At 36.7% G+C, this 18,939-nt stretch overlaps 1 protein-coding gene across 1 annotated transcript in view; it reads right to left on the minus strand.

Annotated features, from left to right (window-relative positions):
• The window catches only part of LOC117336870 (TATA element modulatory factor-like), a 54,735-nt gene that overhangs the window by 26,998 nt on the left and 8,798 nt on the right, over positions 1–18,939 (minus strand). The window contains 13 exon segments of the mRNA XM_033897645.1: positions 550–651; positions 785–839; positions 1,216–1,308; positions 3,091–3,247; positions 4,688–4,752; positions 5,934–5,995; positions 7,305–7,390; positions 7,623–7,719; positions 8,279–8,343; positions 8,585–8,640; positions 9,188–9,305; positions 9,580–9,683; positions 17,379–17,462. Of these exon segments, the coding sequence (XP_033753536.1) occupies positions 550–651; positions 785–839; positions 1,216–1,308; positions 3,091–3,247; positions 4,688–4,752; positions 5,934–5,995; positions 7,305–7,390; positions 7,623–7,719; positions 8,279–8,343; positions 8,585–8,640; positions 9,188–9,305; positions 9,580–9,683; positions 17,379–17,462 (1,144 nt within the window).

Genomic DNA, 18,939 nt, shown 5'->3' on the forward strand with positions numbered 1-18,939 from the left:
GATTACCTATTCTGTCGGTGAGAGTTTTTATACCACACTATCTTTATATCTCTGTGTTTTGTCCTCTAGATTACCTATTCTGTCGGTGAGAGTTTTTATACCACACTATCTTTATATCTCTGTGTTTTGTCCTCTAGATTACCTATTCTGTCGGTGAGAGTTTTATACCACACTATCTTTATACCTCTGTGTTTTGTCCTCTAGATTACCTATTCTGTCGGTGAGAGTTTTTATACCACACTCTCTTTATACCTCTGTGTTTTGTCCTCTAGATTACCTATTCTGTCGGTGAGAGTTTTTATACCACACTATCTTTATACCTCTGTGTTTTGTCCTCTAGATTACCTATTCTGTCGGTGAGAGTTTTTATACCACACTCTCTTTATATCTCCGTGTTTTGTCCTCTAGATTACCTATTCTGTCGGTGAGAGTTTTTATACCACACTATCTTTATATCTCTGTGTTTTGTCCTCTAGATTACCTATTCTGTCGGTGAGAGTTTTTATACCACACTATCTTTATATCTCTGTGTTTTATCCTCTAGATTACCTATTCTGTCGGTGAGAGTTTTCTCCAGTTTCTCCCATGATGAAGACTGGGCAGCATATGTAGTTTGGAGATTCTCTATCTGTCTCAGTAGAGGACGAGTGGCTGTCAACAAATCAAATCAAATATTACATGTTTAATATGAGATGTGTGATGGTAAATTTCAAATTTCTTCTTACTAATCAAACAAGAGTCATTCTGTTTCTATTTAAATTTCTATGATATTGCATTTACATACCTGTTGTTACTGTCTGTGTCACATCCTGATTCCTTGCTTCGTCTTCTTGTAAATGCTAAATTTACAAAAAATGAATAAATAAATACATGTACAAGAAATCCATAATTCAAATTCTACCAATCAAAATCAACCATAATCCACCTATCAGAAATTGACCATAACCAACCAATCAGAAATTAATCATACAACCAATCAGAATTCAATCTTAATTTGCCAATTAGAAATTGATCTTTATCTACCCATCCTATCAATCATAACCTACCAATCAGAAATCACAACAATTTCACTTATTAGACTGTGTGTGCAAATCAAAATAACTTTGTATGTTTACAGTCAGCCACTTAAATTCTAACTTAACTTAAATCTGTGAATTAATCATTATTATATTAAACCACAACCTCATTTGCACTTGACCCGTAAACAAAACCTACCATTTGTAGGTCAGATATTTCCTGTCTCAACATGTCCTCTCTCCGGTGGTGTTCTTTCTCCATTCGTGACATACTCATTCGCAGATCCTCTATCTGTGGACATACAGGTTCCTTTGCAGTCATGGTATACAGTATTATGGTTATATATATATGTATAGGGGAATAACTACAGCTCCTCAGCGATAATGATGACTGATGTCTTCCTACCTGCCTATCTGAATGACTACAATAGAGTGCCTCGTCCCTACCTACCTGAATGACTACAATAGAGTACCTCGTCCCTACCTACCTGAATGACTACAATAGAGTGCCTCGTCCCTACCTACCTGAATGACTACAATAGTGTACCTCGTCCCTACCTACCTGAATGACTACAATAGAGTACCTCGTCCCTACCTACCTGAATGACTACAATAGAGTACCTCGTCCCTACCTACCTGAATGACTACAATAGAGTATACGTACCTCGTCCCTACCTACCTGAATGACTACAATAGAGTACCTCGTCCCTACCTACCTGAATGACTACAATAGAGTACCTCGTCCCTACCTACCTGAATGACTACAATAGACTACCTCGTCCCTACCTACCTGAATGACTACAATAGAGTACCTCGTCCCTACCTACCTGAATGACTACAATAGACTACCTCGTCCCTACCTACCTGAATGACTACAATAGAGTACCTCGTCCCTACCTACCTGAATGACTACAATAGAGTACCTCGTCCCTACCTACCTGAATGACTACAATAGAGTACCTCGTCCCTACCTACCTGAATGACTACAATAGAGTACCTCGTCCCTACCTACCTGAATGACTACAATAGAGTACCTCGTCCCTACCTACCTGAATGACTACAATAGAGTACCTCGTCCCTACCTACCTGAATGACTACAATAGACTACCTCGTCCCTACCTACCTTAATGACTACAATAGAGGACCTCGTCCCTACCTACCTTAATGACTACAATAGAGTACCTCGTCCCTACCTACCTGAATGACTACAATAGAGTACCTCGTCCCTACCTACCTGAATGACTACAATAGAGTACCTCGTCCCTACCTACCTTAATGACTACAATAGAGTACCTCGTCCATACCTACCTGAATGATTACAATAGAGTACCTCGTCCCTACCTACTTTAATGACTACAATAGAGTACCTCGTCCCTACCTACCTGAATGACTACAATAGAGTACCTTGTCCCTACCTACCTTAATGACTACAATAGAGTACCTCGTCCCTACCTACCTGAATGATGACAGCTGAGGGCCTCTCCCATATCTATATTCTATAATGCTCCCCTTAACTTAATGATAGACTTCTGTTTCCACACACATTTTCTCCTAGACATTGTGGCAAAATAATGACTGACGTATGAATAGTCACTGTGCCACAGTTACAAGTACAAGGTTCAGTTTAGTTAATTTAGAATGCCGCTTGGGATAAAGTTAGCAGAATCTCAAAATGAAAGATATTTTGATTTCAGAATATTTTATTGTCAAGATGGAACAGACAAAGGGAATTGGGCAACAGGACAAGCCTATAAAAGCCCTCTCCTTATGATATATATATACAACATAATGAACATACCAAAAATAAATATGAATGCTATAACTAATAACTGCAAAGAGATTCCAATACATGTATATTACTAAATTCAAGCGGGAAATTGCATTAAGATATTGACTGATCAAACTTTGTAATCACTTTAAAAAAATAGCAACAGACAAAAAACAGTCCATTCACAATCAATAGCCTGTGCTATATTCATAAAAGTGAAAGATATCTAGTTGTTTTAAAATTCACCCTCAGGAATTCCCTGAAAATGATGTCACATAAGTAAAGTGATATAGGTAATGTCCTAACCTGAATAATAAGGGCCTCTCTCTCCTGTTTGAAACTGAATTGTTCTTTGGTCAGGGTAGCCTTGAGTTCTTCCCGGACAGACATCTCTAGGCTCAGGGCTGTCTCCTGAACCTTACTGTCCTGGGCAGCCTTGGATTTGTGTAGCTCTGCAATCTCTCTGTAGTCAAATATAGGTTAATTGTTTACATCCAGATAGCATCTAACAAGGTCAAACATCCAGATAGCATCTAACATGGTCAAACATCCAGATAGCATCTAACATGGTCAAACATCCAGATAGCATCTAACATGGTCAAACATCCAGATAGCATCTAACATGGTCAAACATCCAGATAGCATCTAACATGGTCAAACATCCAGATAGCATCTAACATGGTCAAACAGATTAAAGTAAGCAATGTCCCTGTGAGATACATGTGGAGATGTTTTATCCCTTCATCAACTTGCAGAGCTGAAATACATGTATTGGCCACCTTATTGGAACATTTATTCTTTACACTAATATAGAAAGAGTGAAATTAGTGAAAACTTTTACACTAGTCATAAATATGAAACTGGTTCTTGAAGGTCCCTTAAAATCTAACAAGTTCAACAATATCTAGCAAATGATTCAAGAACAAATTGAAAAGAAATTAGAGGACTTCAGAATATAACACTTACTAACTAAATGACACACACTCAGACCTATTGTACAGTATATAACACTATCCAATTAAATGACACACACTCAGACCTATTTTACAGTATTTTAACACTATCTAACTAAATGACACACACTCAGACCTATTGTACAGTATATAACACTATCCAATTAAATGACACACACTCAGACCTATTGTACAGTATATAACACTATCCAATTAAATGACACACACTCAGACCTATTGTACAGTATATAACACTATCCAATTAAATGACACACACTCAGACCTATTGTGCAGTATATAACACTATCCAATTAAATGACACACATTTTTAACTTTCATGTAACAAAGCTTTGTTCTAATACATTAGGTGATGTCTCGCAGAATCCTTTTTTTTTCACAAAGTATGTTAAGGCATGTGATTTTTTATAGAAAAAACAAGTTTGCACAAGGACAGAATTGGTCAGATTCCCCCGTCAAGGGAGTCGAGTCACAGGCATGATATATCGATATCTCCATGAAATTACTTTGGTCAATATGAAGGAAGTACGTAAGTCTAATAAACACATTGAAGCCATAGTACACCATCCACTCAACTGGTGTATGTATAAAGCTTAATTAAGTTTAGTAACAGTTTTACACATATAAAAAAGAACGGCTTAATCAGTGATTTTGACTAGTTGTTTCCATGGTAACCAAGGAAATATCCTAACTAGGCACTCCTCCATAGCAGAAGGCCCTACTAGACTAGTTGATGTAGCATGTAGACAGTTTTATAAAGTTTTCTAGAATAGTTATGGAAATATGCTCCGGAAACACCACCAAACACACTGACTTGTATATTCCCTCCAACTGTTGGTGGGCAGGAATAAAAATAAAATGAAACCAGCCGACACAGGATGTAACAATACAGTAATGACATTATGAAGGTATCTATTTAACATTGTACTTACTTGTAGGAGTTGTCCAGAGCTGCCTGTAGACCCCTTACTCTTTCTTGAGCATCTGTCAGCTCACTCTGAAACACCAATTCACTTTTTATTCCTCTGTCTGTGCTTCATAATGTACGTTTCAGCTTTGGTGCAGAGGAATATTCCAGAAACACTACTGTGACATCTCTATTTTATTACTTAACAATTTGGTTTGTTTTTGTTTAACGTCCTATTAACAGCCAGGGTCATTTAAGGACGTGCCAGGTTTGGAGGTGGAGGAAAGCCGGAGTACCCGGAGAAAAACCATCGGCCTACGGTCAGTACCTGGCAACTGCCCCACGTAGGTTTCGAACTCGCAACCCAGAGGTGGAGGGTTAGTGTTAAAGTGTCGGGACACCTTAACCACTCGGCCACCTCGGCCCCTAACAAGAGGCCCATGGGCTTTATCAGTCACCTAAGTTCTGATATATATATTCATTTGATAGATTATGTTTTGTTTATCAACAAGATCTATCACATCTCAACACTTGAAAGTAGATTAAGGTTGGTAGCCCTACATCCCAGTATGTTAATCATAACTGCCTAAATATCACAACTCTGGGCCTCCTTGGTACTGAGAAAAGACATTAAAATATTTCATCACATTTGAATCCTTTAAACTTGAAATTTAGGCCATGGCCCCATTCCCTTGAACAAACCTTTGTCACCCTCCATCCCAGCAAGCCATTGGCCTAGTATCATGACCTTGTGGCTGTTGGTCATTGAGAAAATGTCATTTAAAAATTTGGACACATTTGAATCCTGTGTCTTTGAAAATAGGATAAGGTCATTCATTTCAACACATTTGTAGCCCTTCAACACAGCATGCTACTTATATACCAATATCATTACCCTAGGCCTGTAACCTGTAACGTAGGTCAAGGACATTCATTTGAACAAAAAATTGGTAGCCCTTCATAATCATCCCAGGATGCTACTGGCCCAATATCATGACCCTGGGCCTCTTAGTCATTGTGAAGTTGAAAATGTAAATTGGTTACTGACAAACAACCCACAAAGGCAATTATAAAAGGTCACTTAAGACTTCATGTCAGGTGACCTAAAATTTACACGTTGAAATTTTACGTTTACCATGGTAGCAATTTTCCCTTTTATTTTCCCATTTGTTTAACTATAAACTCTAAACTCAAAATCTGAAGGACAAGTCTTGGATCTCATGGGGATAATAATAACAGAAAACAACTACATCATATTCTTAATTGCTAACCTTTAGTTTAGATATTTCCCTCTCCTGTTTCTGTACTGCAGAATTCAGCTGATTGATACCCTCTGGAAAACACAATGGTTTATCAATAATACAATATAGCTTAAGGTTAACTGAGAATTTTAACAGGAGACAACAATGAATATATCGGGTATACAAAGTGTACATGAACATACAGATCAGAGTTTTTTACAACGTCGCTAGCCAAAGCTTCTGATTACGTTACACTCCAAGAACCCTTGGCAGATATAGTCATCAGTTCTGGCCCTCTAGCGGAGATTCAAAATTACCACCCTTTATGCATTGGATGCCCTGGGATTCCAGGGCAGCGACGGTTTAAACACAACTATATCTGCCAAGGTTACATTTATATCACCTGTATGTATTTAGCTAACTTACAGGTATAACACCTGTACATATTTACCTAACTTACAGGTATAACACCTGTATGTATTTACCTAATTTACACCTGTATGTATTTACCTAACTTACAGGTATAACACCTGTACATATTTACCTAATTTACAGGTATAACACCTGTATGTATTTACCTAACTTACAGGTATAACACCTGTATGTATTTACCTAACTTACAGGTATAACACCTGTATGTATTTACCTAACTTACAGGTATAACACCTATATGTATTTACCTAACTTACAGGTATAACACCTGTACATATTTACCTAACTTACAGGTATAACATCTGTACATATTTACCTAACTTACAGGTATAACACCTGTACATATTTATATAACTTACAGGTATAACACCTGTACATATTTACCTAACTTACAGGTATAACACCTGTACATATTTACCTAACTTACAGGTATAACACCTGTACATATTTACCTAACTTACAGGTATAACACCTGTACATATTTACCTAACTTACAGGTATAACACCTGTATGTATTTACCTAATTTACAGGTATAACACCTGTACATATTTACCTAACTTACAGGTATAACACCTGTACATATTTACCTAACTTACAGGTATAACACCTGTACATATTTACCTAACTTACAGGTATAACACCTGTATGTATTTACATAACTTACAGGTATAACACCTGTACATATTTACCTAACTTACAGGTATAACACCTGTACATATTTACATAACTTACAGGTATAACACCTGTATGTATTTACCTAACTTACAGGTATAACACCTGTATGTATTTACCTAACTTACAGGTATAACACCTGTACATATTTACCTAACTTACAGGTATAACACCTGTATGTATTTACCTAACTTACAGGTATAACACCTGTACATATTTACCTAACTTACAGGTATAACACCTGAACATATTTACCTAACTTACAGGTATAACACCTGTATATATAATTTACAAACCTGTCTGCTTCTTCTCCATTGCATCCTTAGATTCACAAACAGCTCTGAGATGGTCCAGTTCTGTCTTTTGATTTTCCAATTGATTTCTGTAAAAAGATAAAAAGTAATATATTAGAACTGTCAAAAACAAATTAGGTTATAAACATGCTGTTTATGGTATATAATGAGTCATTTGAAGTTCTTCTTTGATATTTTTCTTATTTTGCCATCAGGTTACTGCTCCCCACAAAATGTGTGTGACTAGTAAATAAGCAATATATTGGTATTGTGTTTTAATGACAATAGAAGAAAACAGGTAAGAATGTTGATAAAGCCTACTTTTGGCTGGTTAACAGGCTGTCATTTTCCTTCTCCTTCACCCTCAGCTTCTTTACAATGTTGTTGCTCTGTAGCTGCTGCTTAGATAACTTCTCACCTGAAAATGTCAAATTGTACGGTCTGTATACTGTTGGATATTCTCAGTCAAATTATACATTGTTGAATATTTCCATATCTAATTTTACACAGCCAAATTCATGTATTTCCATATCTTATAATAGTATTACTAACAGTAGACTCATGAATATCTCCATATCTAACTGAACACTGTTGAATATTTCTATATCTAATTGACCACTTGAGTATTTTCCAAACTAATTGTACACAGTTGAATATTTATATATCTTATTGTACACAGTTGAATATTTCCATATCTAATTGTATACAGTTGAATATCTATATATCTAATTGTACATTGTTGAATATTTCTATATCTGCACAACAGGCACTGCCAACACAGTTTTTGTTACCAATACACAAATAGTTATTTCAAAATTGACTTTGAGGAATATTTTCTATTTCCAATGGACTATGACACAAACTGGGCTATCAATGGCCAAACTGGGTAAACAGAACACCTGGTATAGCCTAGACCAACTAGATATTGAAGTGTAGCCATGATATCTGGTAAGACAAGAACATCTTTAGGGCCATACCTTCTTGCAATAGTTCTGCTATTTGTTGACCTTTTTCTTCTATTTCTAAGTCATATCCTCTTATTCTGAAATTAATAAAAACAAAATTCAAAATAAAACCCACTCTAACATTTTCAAATTTCCAACAGACTGTGATCACCCAAGGGTGCCAAATGACAGTTTATGCCGATATAAATGGGGCTTTTTAATGCCTCTATAACAATTTTCTTTAACATCAAACTTCAAGTCAAAGATGACTTTTAAGACATTTATGTTGAATAGCATGGTGTTATCTAAAACTTATAATTGCTTCAGATATTTCAGTACCTTTTAGCAAATTCATCATGAGATTTCTGAAGGTCTTTTCTTGCTGTATCTCTTTCCTGTCAAAACATAAACATATTCTTTATGTATATATTATATATGATAAAGATATTCTTTATGTATATATTATATATGATAAACATGTTCTTTTTGCATATATTATATATGATAAACATATTCTTTATGTATATATTATATATGATAAACATGTTCTTTATGTATATATTATATATGATAAACATATTCTTTATGTATATATTATATATGATAAACATGTTCTTTTTGTATATATCATACAATATTTAATATATGTAGTACAGAACAAAACAGATACAATGTATATATATATCTGTAGCATTATTTAATCAAGTTTCACAAATCAAGACCCTAAAAGTGATTAACAAAAGTTGATATAACTTGTTTCATAATTGTTGTAAAATTAGAAATAGAATTGTTGTAGAAAGTTAACGTTACATTTAATAAAAACTAATCATGGATGTGTTGAATTACTAAATTCTGTCTGTGGTGAAAAGTAACACCAAATTCAGACATGACATACACAGTAGCCTGTGACCTTGAACAGAAATGTTATAAACTAATATGTACCCGTATGACGCTGTTAAGTTTTTTCTCGGACTCCGCGATCCTGTTGGCAAACTCTGATGAGACCTTGCTCACATCCTCCAACTCAAGTTCCCGAGATTCTTCCAGCTGCTGTAACTGGCTGTAATGGTGGGTCGTTTTTATATAGATTAGAATCTATAGGTTAAGCCTTTGCCAATTTAAAAGACATGTTGAGGTTATCAGGCACAGTACTTGGTAGTGTAGTACTTGGCCATAAAGCTACATTATGGATGCAAACACTTGTTACCAACTATGAGCAAAGAACAATATTGAAATAGTTTTGATAGCTCTCAAGGACTTGCACCACTAAATATTTTACTATACGTATTACTAGTGATTCCATCCAAATACAAGCGTGTACATGAGGTACCTACTTGCGTAATATACTGTTGGCCTCCATTAGGTCGTTGTTATCTTTACTCAGCTGTATAAGCTTACTCTCTCTAACCTGGATAACTTCTGCCATTTCTGCCATTTTCTGAAATAGAATCACACCAATTCTTCAGGTGCAGTCATATTTGTCCTAACTGTTAAAACAGCAATTACACATCCTTAGTTTTCTCATCTGCATAATAAAGTGCATGCATAATTATATGGAACATACAATGTGACTCACAGTAGAGCCAATATAAGGATATTTCACTTTAACTCAGGTAAAGCTAGTGTTGTATCACTGCCCCAATATCAGAAGTACTATTTAGAGTATACTTACTGGTTAAACTTTCATTAATTAGGATTAAATCAGTTTTCAAAATTAAGACTTAATAGGATGAGATAATATATCAATAAAAGCTACTTGATACTCCTACATGATTTTTTATCTTTTATATAGTGTCTCCTATAAGAAACCGACTCATAACAGTAACTTCTCAGAAATTAGTGATGGGCATTTGTGATAGCAGGTTTGGCCAAATATCATTCTGCATTTATTTTGATATACTCAATCATGTTTATGTATCAGAAATATCATAATGTTAATATGCTATGTATTTGAAGTTTAAAATATAACAGAAAAATTATTACAAAATAACAATAAAGGGAACAAAAGTTTTCACATGTTTTAGCTAAATACAAATGTACTCCAAAGCTGCAATACTGTTAGTACGTTAGTCACTGTGATCATGAGATTGTTTCTGTAAAATCCTTAAATCACTCAGATAGCATTATATCAAAATGCCCTTAATATGATTATAATATACCCTGATTTCTCAGCTAGTCTATAACACAAAGTTGCTAATATTTGCAAAATTTTTTAGTTCATGAAAAAGAATATACAATTTTAATTAAGGTAAAATACAATTCTTGACGGAAATAAAGTTATAAAATTTAATTAAAACTGTAGAAGATCTTACAAAATAATTCAGAAGACAATTGAACTTTTCTACTTATCATGATTATCACTACCAGTATTCATCACATATATTACGTACTTTCAATATAATAATGATGAAAACAATTCAACAATATTCAGAAATTGAAAACACCTTACCATATTGATACCTATGACACCTTTACTTAGCACATTTAACTAGCTAAATTAGCACGATTAGATAGCTAAATTATGATATAGTGTAATATACTAGAATAATGTCAGTACATTGTAGATGACCTTGTCAATGTGTCTAAATAGTGACCTTATGGTAACACAGACCAGGCCTTGTGGTACAACAGTTACACCAGGCCTTGTGGTACAACAGTTACACCAGGCCTTGTGGTACAACAGTTACACCAGGCCTTGTGGTACAACAGTTACACCAGGCCTTGTGGTGCAACAGTTACACCAGGCCTTGTGGTGCAACAGTTACACCAGGCCTTGTGGTGCAACAGTTACACCAGGCCTTGTGGTGCAACAGTTACACCAGGCCTTGTGGTACAACAGTTACACCAGGCCTTGTGGTGCAACAGTTACACCAGGCCTTGTGGTGCAACAGTTACACCAGGTCTTGTGGTACAACAGTTATACCAGGCCTTGTGGTACAACAGTTACACCAGGCCTTGTGGTACAACAGTTATACCAGGCCTTGTGGTACAACAGTTACACCAGGCCTTGTGGTACAACAGTTATACCAGGTCTTGTGGTACAACAGTTACACCAGGCCTTGTGGTACAACAGTTGGACCAGGCCTTGTGGTACAACAGTTATACCAGGCCTTGTAGTACATCTGTTACACCAGGCCTTGTGGTACAACAGTTACACCAGGCCTTGTGGTACAACAGTTACACCAGGCCTTGTGGTACAACAGTTACACCAGGCCTTGTAGTACATCTGTTACACCAGGCCTTGTGGTACAACAGTTACACCAGGCCTTGTGGTACAACAGTTAGACTTGGCCTTATGGTACAACAGTTACACCAGGCCTTGTGGTACAACAGTTAGACTTGGCCTTATGGTACAACAGTTGCACCAGGTCTTGTGGTACAACAGTTACACCAGGCCTTGTGGTACAACAGTTATACCAGGTCTTGTGGTACAACAGTTACACCAGGCCTTGTGGTACAACAGTTTGACCAGACCTTGTGGTACAACAATTTGACCAGGCCTTGTGCAACAGTTACACCAGGCCTTGTGGTACATCTGTTACACCAGGCCTTGTGGTACAACAGTTTGACCAGGCCTTGTGGTACAACAGTTACACCAGGTCTTGTGGTACACCAGGCCTTGTGGCACATCAGTTACACCAGGCCTTGTGGCACAACAGTTACACCAGGCCTTGTGGCACATCAGTTACACCAGGCCTTGTGGCACAACAGTTACACTAAGCAAGTTGTGGTATACAACAATTAGATCAGACCTTGTGGCACTAAGTTAGACCAGGCCTTTTGGTACAACAGTTAAACCAGACCTTTTGGTACAACAGTTACACCAGGCCTTGTGGTACAACAGTTAAACCAGACCTTTTGGTACAACAGTTACACCAGGCCTTGTGGTACAACAGTTAAACCAGACCTTTTGGTACAACAGTTACACCAGGCCTTGTGGTACAACAGTTAAACCAGACCTTTTGGTACAACAGTTACACCAGGCCTTGTGGTACAACAGTTACACCAGACCTTTTGGTACAACAGTTTGACCAGGCCTTGTGGTACAACAGTTACACCAGGCCTTGTAGTACATCTGTTACACCAGGCCTTGTGGTACAACAGTTTGACCAGGCCTTGTGGTACAACAGTTTGACCAGGCCTTGTGGTACAACAGTTACACCAGGCCTTGTGGTACAACAGTTACACCAGGCCTTTTGGTACAACAGTTTGACCAGGCCTTGTGGTACAACAGTTTGACCAGGCCTTGTGGTACAACAGTTACACCAGGCCTTGTGGTACAACAGTTACACCAGGCCTTGTGGTACAACAGTTACACCAGGCCTTGTGGTACAACAGTTACACCAGGCCTTGTGGTACAACAGTTACACCAGGCCTTGTGGTACAACAGTTACACCAGACCTTTTGGTACAACAGTTACACCAGACCTTTTGGTACAACAGTTACACCAGACCTTTTGGTACAACAGTTACACCAGGCCTTGTGGTACAACAGTTACACCAGGCCTTGTGGTACAACAGTTTGACCAGGCCTTGTGGTACAACAGTTACACCAGGCCTTGTGGTACAACAGTTACACCAGGCCTTGTGGTACAACAGTTTGACCAGGCCTTGTGGTACAACAGTTACACCAGACCTTTTGGTACAACAGTTTGACCAGGCCTTGTGGTACAACAGTTAAACCAGACCTTTTGGTACAACAGTTATACCAGGCCTTGTGGTACAACAGTTTGACCAGGCCTTGTGGTACAACAGTTACACCAGACCTTTTGGTACAACAGTTATACCAGGCCTTGTGGTACAACAGTTACACCAGACCTTTTGGTACAACAGTTTGACCAGGCCTTGTGGTACAACAGTTACACCAGACCTTTTGGTACAACAGTTATACCAGGCCTTGTGGTACAACAGTTACACCAGACCTTTTGGTACAACAGTTTGACCAGGCCTTGTGGTACAACAGTTTGACCAGGCCTTGTGGTACAACAGTTACACCAGGCCTTGTGGTACAACAGTTACACCAGGCCTTGTGGTACAACAGTTACACCAGGCCTTGTGGTACAACAGTTACACCAGGCCTTGTGGTACAACAGTTACACCAGACCTTTTGGTACAACAGTTACACCAGACCTTTTGGTACAACAGTTACACCAGACCTTTTGGTACAACAGTTACACCAGGCCTTGTGGTACAACAGTTACACCAGGCCTTGTGGTACAACAGTTTGACCAGGCCTTGTGGTACAACAGTTACACCAGGCCTTGTGGTACAACAGTTAGACTTGGCCTTATGGTACAACAGTTACACCAGGCCTTGTGGTACAACAGTTACACCAGACCTTTTGGTACAACAGTTTGACCAGGCCTTGTGGTACAACAGTTAAACCAGACCTTTTGGTACAACAGTTTGACCAGGCCTTGTGGTACAACAGTTTGACCAGGCCTTGTGGTACAACAGTTACACCAGGCCTTGTGGTACAACAGTTACACCAGACCTTTTGGTACAACAGTTTGACCAGGCCTTGTGGTACAACAGTTACACCAGGTCTTGTGGTACAACAGTTACACCAGACCTTTTGGTACAACAGTTTGACCAGGCCTTGTGGTACAACAGTTAAACCAGACCTTTTGGTACAACAGTTTGACCAGGCCTTGTGGTACAACAGTTACACCAGGCCTAGTGGTACAACAGTAACACCCGGCCTTGTGGTAGTTACACCAGGCCTTGTGGTACAACAGTTTGACCAGGCCTTGTGGTACAACAGTTTGACCAGGCCTTGTGGTACAACAGTTACACCAGGCCTTGTGGTACAACAGTTACACCAGGCCTTGTGGTACAACAGTTACACCAGGCCTTGTGGTACAACAGTTACACCAGGCCTAGTGGTACAACAGTAACACCCGGCCTTGTGGTACAACAGTTAAACCAGACCTTTTGGTACAACAGTTAAACCAGACCTTTTGGTACAGTAGCTAGACCAGGCTATGTGGTACAACAGTTACACCAGACCTTTTGGTACAGTAGCTAGACCAGGCCTTGTGGTACAACATACAGTTAGACTTCGCCTTGTGGTGCAACAGTTAGACAATGCCTTTCGGTGCAACAGCTATAGGCCTTGTTGGAGCCTTGTGATGGAAGAGTAGTTTGTTAAAAATAATGGTGTGGTACAACTTTGTTGTAGAGATCTGACATTGAAGCAGAATAAAAAATTTGGTAACAGGAAAATGATCTTGAGGTTTAGTTTGTTTGAAGTGAGGTCAAGTAGTTGAAATTTCAATGTTAATTCTGTGAGATAAAAATTTCAGTTATGAAAGCCAAATATCTGAAATAAAGCCATAAGTGATGTTATTGCTTACATAACTTGGTGGATCAAAGCAACCTATACCCTATCTTGCTATCCTTGTGTTTCCCAAACAACATTCTAACCATAACACACATAACAATTAATATATATGCAGTATCAGAACGATGCAATTTAGATGAAACATTCTTGATAAGCTTTAAAATAAATTCCTTTTGACCTCTTGCTTTGATCTTATTATATGTTCAAATACTTCCAAATCTTAAGTGTCCTGTATCTGTGCAAACAAGTTAAGACTATTATGGAATCACTCAAACTTTAAGAAATAACTATACATGTATATTTTTATCACTAAATTAATTTCTTAAAATATAGGCATCTAAGATTTTGCATAGGGAAAAGATTCAGCAATTTAGAAAATATATGGTCTGAACAAGTTCACTATTTCATGTATTCATGAAGACAAGGACGCACAGAGAACAGTGACTGCTATATACCCCCAAAATGCTTCCTAAAAGAGTGGGGTGGGGTTTAATTAGCAACGGACTTGTTATGTAAACTGACACACCAAGGTTTTAAAACAAGTAAAGCAATGAGACTAGCAAGAGGAGTGTGGTTGAGTGACACACAGCTTACCTGGCCCCCAGCAGAGCTACCATTCTGAGGCGAAGTGGGAGGGGGAGGACTTTGGTCCTTTGGTATGTTGATACTCTACAAATCACCAATATATGTGTCACTTATTCAACCCTCATATCATCCTGTACATGTTTACCGTGTTACTCTGTAACAATTTACGTTGTAAACCTTGTTAATTTTACATGGTTAGCCTGGAAGTGTTTATTGGGTTATCCTGGAAACATTAACTGCAACCCAGTAAATGTTAACAATGTTCCTTTGTAAAGTTTTAATGTGTTAACTACACTATAAATGTTTAGAATATTACCCTGTAAACATTTACTATCTAATACTGTAGATGTTTTTTATGTTAGCCTGCAAATATTTTCTATGTAACCTTGTAGATGTTTACTTATGCCATGTTACCCTCTAACTGTTTACTTATGTCACCCTGTAGATGTTTACTCTCTGTAACCCTGTAAATGTTTACTCTAATCCTGTAAATGTTAACTCTGTCACCCTGTAAATGTTTACTCTGTAACCCTGTAAATGTTTACTCTGTAACCCTGTAGATGTTTACTCTGTAACCCTGTAAATGTTTACTCTGTAACCTTGTAGATGTTTACTCTGTAACCCTGTAAATGTTTACTCTAATCCTGTAAATGTTTACTCTGTAACCCAGTAAATGTTTACTCTGTAACCCTGTAAATGTTTACTGTCACCCTGTAAATGTTTACTCTGTAACCTTGTAGATGTTTACTCTGTAACCCTGTAAATGTTTACTCTGTAACCTTGTAGATGTTTACTCTAATCCTGTAAATGTTTACTCTGTAACCCAGTAAATGTTTACTCTGTAACCCTGTAAATGTTTACTCTGTAACCTTGTAGATGTTTACTCTGTAACCCTGTAAATGTTTACTCTGTAACCCTGTAAATGTTTACTCTGTAACCTTGTAGATGTTTACTCTGTAACCCTGTAAATGTTTACTCTAATCCTGTAAATGTTTACTCTGTAACCCAGTAAATGTTTACTCTGTAACCCTGTAAATGTTTACTGTCACCCTGTAAATGTTTACTCTGTAACCTTGTAGATGTTTACTCTGTAACCCTGTAAATGTTTACTCTGTCACCCTCTAACTGTTTAATATGTCACCCTGTAGATGTTTACTCTGTAACCCTGTAAATGTTTACTCTAATCCTGTAAATGTTTACTCTGTAACCCTGTAAATGTTTACTCTGTAACCCTGTAAATGTTTACTCTGTAATGCTGTAAATGTTTACTCTGTAACCTTGTAAATGTTTACTCTGTAATCCTGTAAATGTTTACTCTGTAACCCTGTAAATGTTTACTCTGTCATCCTATACAACTGGAGAAAGACATAGGTACCAGTATTTTAGGGAAGGGATTTCCAGGATACCATGTCAGGTAACATTAAATATAGATAAATCCCATGACTCATTCAGACACTGATTTACTTATACACCATTGAATACTTAACCACTAATGTACATAAACAATGAATACATCCTTCTAACTACCGGTAAGGATGGATTACCTAAAATAGAAACATTCTCATAACAAACTTTGGCATTGTCTTAAATCAAATACATCACATGTTATTTTAGATGAAAAGGTATTTGTGTGGTGCACAACAAAATATTATATATAACATTAATACTGATCTGGACCTTTGATCTTTCAACCTGCAAATCAATCTCAAACAAGAATTTACACCTGGTAATATATCCTAACAGCTGGTCAAGTTATGTTTCTTTCCTTGACTTTTTATAAATTGTGCAGTGAAAACTTAAATATTGTATCATCCCCAATCAGAATGTTACGTGATTTGTATTATCATCATGATCACTAATGTTGAGGAAGCCGTCACTGTCTCACCCTTGGGTTAAACAGTTTTTATTATCTATTGGAGAAAGGAAATGTTAAACTGAGTGATTAAGCAAAACAAAGAAATAGCTAACCAATGGATACAAGTGTTATATAGGTTGTCCTAACAATGGTATATACAAAACATGTTTGATACAAAAAACACTTGCAAAAATACACATTAGATACACCAACATTTAACTGCATGCAAAATATGAAAATAAATAAAACTGAAAATCAAGCTTAAAAAAAAACACCCTCTGAAGCAAGACGCAGGAGAAATAGACTAGTAAGATAGAGGTAATGCCACCGCTATTGAAAGACCGCCCAAACCTCGGAGGCCATGCTAGTAGATGTGGAATCGCAGTAGCTCTCTCGACTCAGATGAACTTCTGTATGTTCAGGCACAGTCTGTAACTGAAATAGGCTAGTACTTATATTGTACCCTAACTACTGTCACAACAAAAACATGCATATCTGCTCTGTTTGTAGGCCACATTCTCTCAACTAATCATCAATGTTTTCATGTTAATAATGCATATAATTACTCCTTGTAGTAGAATTATTTTACTGTATTGATTAAGGCTGAATATTGTTTTAACTTACTACTACCAATCATCCACATTTGAACAGTTCCCTGGGTCTGCCCAATAGTACTTGGTAGTACATTCATTTGCTTAAAGGCTAACAAGCTATGGAAACCAAGGTAAACAAATTTTAAACAAATGTATACAGTAGTACTACTGATTTATCCATCAATTTACCTACAAGTCTCAACATTGACTTTTATTTTTTACAAATATGTAATTGACCTATCATATGTTGTATTGCATTTAAAAGGAGAAGATTATTCAGTTTGATACTATTAATAGTACTATGAAGCTACTTCATTGTGAGTGATTTTTAAACATTTCAATCTTTGCCACAGCTTCTCCTCGATGATGGATCTTGAAATATATATGTATATCTTTATTTTACAAACTAGTCTGAACTTTAATTTCTTGGATGTTACTCTATACAATAGGGATTAGAAAATGTCTTTTCATCAAATGTTTACTTTATTATTTATACTTGGGAAACAAGTGTAACTTATTATTTATCATACTTGGTAAACAAGTTCATCATACTTGGTAAACAAGTTTACCTTATTATTTATCATACTTGGTAAACAAGTTTATCATACTTGGTAAACAGATATACCTCATTGTACTTGGTAAACAAATATATCTTGTTGTATAAGGTTAAAGAATTAACTACCAACAGTAAGAACTCTAAATAACCCAATATCTAACAACCTAGCTGATAAGGTGTATCTAGGTTTGAATCTCAGTTTGAAGCTCAAGCAAATAAGACCAATGCAACTATTGTAAATGGGAAACTCTAGTTTCAAGATTATAAGTATTCTGTTGAATTCAAATTATATATCGAAACATTCCATTCCATTTCAGCCTGGTTTTTTTAATATATCACTGTTAGGTCAGATGTGCTATTAGAAATAAAATGGTAGCATTATAAACTAAAAAATAAAGTATTTAACTAAAAAGGTTTTGCTGATATTTCATTTTTTGTTTCTTGTTTTGACTTCCTTTAAATTCTTTCAAACACATCTGAATTAAATCGGTGTTCATAAACTTTAATTTTCTAAAAAACATTGCTCATAAGTCTAAAAATATGCATTTCCTATATCTAGATTGGAGCGCAGACTTAGGTAGATTTTAGTCTGAAACTTTTGCTTACCTACAAAGTCATTTTTTAGTGAATTCAGCTCTTGTCTAAACTGTCACTTATAACAGCTAACAACAGTTACAAATACATCCGATTTTTTCAACATCACTCTCTGACATAAGTAAGGCACATGTCTTATGCATTTACCTATAGCACCCTCTGACATATC

Source organism: Pecten maximus, chromosome 1 (assembly GCF_902652985.1).
Source record: "Pecten maximus chromosome 1, xPecMax1.1, whole genome shotgun sequence".
Lineage (NCBI taxonomy): Eukaryota > Metazoa > Mollusca > Bivalvia > Pectinida > Pectinidae > Pecten > Pecten maximus.